Source organism: Priapulus caudatus, unplaced genomic scaffold (assembly GCF_000485595.1).
Source record: "Priapulus caudatus unplaced genomic scaffold, Priapulus_caudatus-5.0.1 Scaffold213, whole genome shotgun sequence".
NCBI lineage: Eukaryota > Metazoa > Priapulida > Priapulimorpha > Priapulimorphida > Priapulidae > Priapulus > Priapulus caudatus.
The window spans coordinates 357,074-360,216 of NW_014577274.1; the positions used below are offsets into that span (position 1 = coordinate 357,074).

General features: G+C 49.4%; 1 protein-coding gene across 1 annotated transcript in view; it reads left to right on the forward strand.

Annotated features, from left to right (window-relative positions):
• Window positions 1–3,143, forward strand: part of LOC106807410 (protein Smaug homolog 1-like) — a 79,783-nt gene that overhangs the window by 66,553 nt on the left and 10,087 nt on the right. Inside the window, exons 4-6 of the mRNA XM_014809730.1 lie at window positions 102–396; window positions 685–773; window positions 2,065–2,177. Coding sequence (XP_014665216.1) covers window positions 102–396; window positions 685–773; window positions 2,065–2,177 — 497 coding nt within the window. The remainder of the gene's footprint in view (window positions 1–101; window positions 397–684; window positions 774–2,064; window positions 2,178–3,143) is intronic.

The window sequence follows — 3,143 nt, forward strand, 5'->3', positions numbered from 1 at the left end:
TCTCTCTCCCTGCCGTTCTCTCCTTCCTCTCCCCCCCTCCCTTCCCCCTCCCCCTCTCTTTTGCCTCCCCTTTCACCTGGTTTTTCTTCCACCGCTCTCAGCTCGTCACGAAGGGCGCCCGTCACAAGATCTACCTGAGCATACAGAAGCTGAAGGAGCGGCAGCGGGTGCTGCGAGCGATGGAGAACGACGTGCTAGAGGGCGCTAACCTGCGCAACGCGCTCGCCGAGCTGCGCGCCATGCTGAACACGCCCGCGAAGGCCTACACGGCGACGGCGAAGGCGGGGGTCGCGCAGGGGTCGCCGCCGCCGAGTCCGGGGGCGGGGGACGCCGACGCGCCGGGGCAGGTGGCGGAGGGCGACCTGCCGGGACAGTTCACGCGAGTCATGGGCAAAGGTGAGCGGCGTGTTGCGGCGTGTTGCAGAGTGTTGTAGAATATTGCAGCGTGTTGCAGAGTGTTGCGGCGTGTCGTGCGAGCAGGATGGGAGAGTTTTGCATGTGCACGTGCCGCGTGGTGTTGCGGTGTGATGCGCGAGAGAAGAGTTTCGCGCCCGCGTGTTGCAGAGTGTTGCACGGACGAAGAGTTTTGCGGCCGCGTGTTGCAGAGTGTTGCACGGACGAAGAGTTTTTCGTGAGCACGTTGCGGTCGTCCCGTAACACCACCATGCGCGTTTGTCGTTGCAGTTTGCACTCAGCTGCTCGTGTCATCGCGTCCGGACGACGAAAACTTTAGCATCTACCTGCAGCTCATTGACAGATGCCTCAATCACGAAGTAAGTGATGATCGGCGTGTGCAGGGGTCGGTTGGGTGGGTGGATGGGATAGCATGTAGCACGAGAGGGAGGCTTTCACCTGATGATTCAATGTTTGATCGTGAAGTAAGTGATGAGGGAAGGCTGCATTACATAAGCGTGCAGGTGTCGGTTGGGTGGCGGGGGGGGACATGTTGCGTGAGAGGTAAGCTTTCACATAATGATTCAATGTTTGATCGTGAACTAAGTGACAAGGCAGGGTGTGTTACATCCATGTGTGGGTGTTGGTTACAGGGAAGCATGTTCATAAGAGGGATGTTTTCACCTAATTATTCAACGTTTGATAATGAAGCAAGTGACAAGGCAGGGTGTGTTACATCTAGGGCTGTAACGATCCACCAAAATCGAATCGGATCGCGATTCTCTTCCCTCGATCCGATCCTCGATATTTTTCCCCGTATTTTTGGTTCCACTTCGATACCACTTTTTCCCTCCAATAGATGGCGGCACTACGCTATATACTGTGGAGTGTTACTCACCAATGTTACTCAGCGTCTGTGCAGTGTATATATACTCTCTAGACTCTAGTCTATTCACCATTTAGTATTCATTAGCAATTTCTATTAATTTATTATTGCAAAATAATGAAAATATAAAAAAATAAGATAACATTTCAATATTTTGGGAATCGAATCGAGAGGCTTGTGTATCGTTACAGCCATGTGTTGGTGTTGGTTAGAGGGGGGCATGTTGCGTGAGAGGGAATTGTCACCTAATGATTCAATGTTTAATCGAAAAGAGGTAGGCCATAACACGTAATGTTTCTTTTCTGCTATTTTTCCCAAACTAAATTTCCCCTAACACTTGCCTTGCTCAAAAAGTCTGTACCTTAGCACTCGCCTTGACTGATAAAATCTGTACTCTAACACTCGCCTTGACTGATAAAATCTGTACACTAGCACTCGCCTTGACTGATAAAATCTGTACACTAGCACTCGCCTTGCCTCCAAAAAATCTGTACCTTAGCAATCGCCTTGACTGATAAAATCTGTACCCTAGCACTCGCCTTGCCCCCCAAAAATCTGTACCCTAGCACTCGCCTTGACTGATAAAATCTGTACTCTAACACTCACTTTGTCCAAAAAAATCTGTACCCTAACATTCAGCTTGCCCAAAAAATCTGTACCCTAACATTCACCTTGCTCAAAAAATCCATACCCTAACACAATTGCCTTGCACTAAGAAAAAATCCGACCCCCTGCGACACCACAAGTTGCACTCACGCGCTCATCATGTCTGTCCGCTCTCGCAGGCCTTCACGGTAACGCAGAAGAAGAGACTGCAGTCGTGGAAGCAGCAAGTGCAGAAGTCGTGGCGACCACCTCAGCAGCAGCGGAATCCGGGCAGGGGCCCGCCGCCCAGAGGGTAGGTGTTGCCGTTATAGGGAGCGTGAGACCTGTGAGGGTTCGACGAACTTATCCATCCTCTATAAAGTTAGCGATGAACGGGGTGGGTTTTTCCTCTAGCTAGTCGGGCCAGTTACAGTCAAATCCGTGTTAGCAGGTACTTCTATTAAATGGACACTTGTCTATAAAGCACATAGTTTTGGGTATTGCTTGAGTGGCTGATACACAGAGTGGACCCACTTTCTATAGAGATACTACATTTGTATAAAGGACAATTTTGCGGCTATGCTTTACTGACCCTTATATACAGGTGTGACTGCATCTGTGAAGAACACTAGCCGTCATCCAAATGTTACTAGTCAATATCTTAAAGCAATACGTTCAAGCAGAAACAGTGAAACAAACAGCAGCAATAACAACAACAACAACAACAACAACAACAACAACAACAACAATGTGTTAAACAATACTCGTGTGCCCCCGGCATTCAACGTATTATCCCAATTCCATATCTAGTGTTACTATAGCCAGAGCCAGCCTAGCTGCTGAATTTTACGATTAGGTAGCAGAATCTAATATGTACTTGAGCCCGTGGTTAGAGGTCTGGTGGTGATGGTAATCCTTAGCAATGCACTGCCCGTGCAGAGAGAGATATAGCAGTGACATTGGCATACTTATTGTGACGCATCGGCGGCTCCAGTAATGATTTCCCGCCAACAGTTTTGGAAATCGCTCTGACCACAGGACGTAATTTCGTGCGCTGTAATCTGCGACCTCGTTCGTTCTTTCTGCAACCTTATCGCCAGTCGACGCCGTTTTAATCGCGCTCACGTCGAAAGATTATTCGTGCCCGTGATTGGTACGCCGCGAATCGAAACGCGAATTCTCTCGGAATTGTGATCTCGTGGGGAATTTTTCCCATTTGTCTTTGGCTGATGCCGTGAGGAGGTCTCGCCTGCAGTGTGTGTGTGTGTGTGTGTGTGTG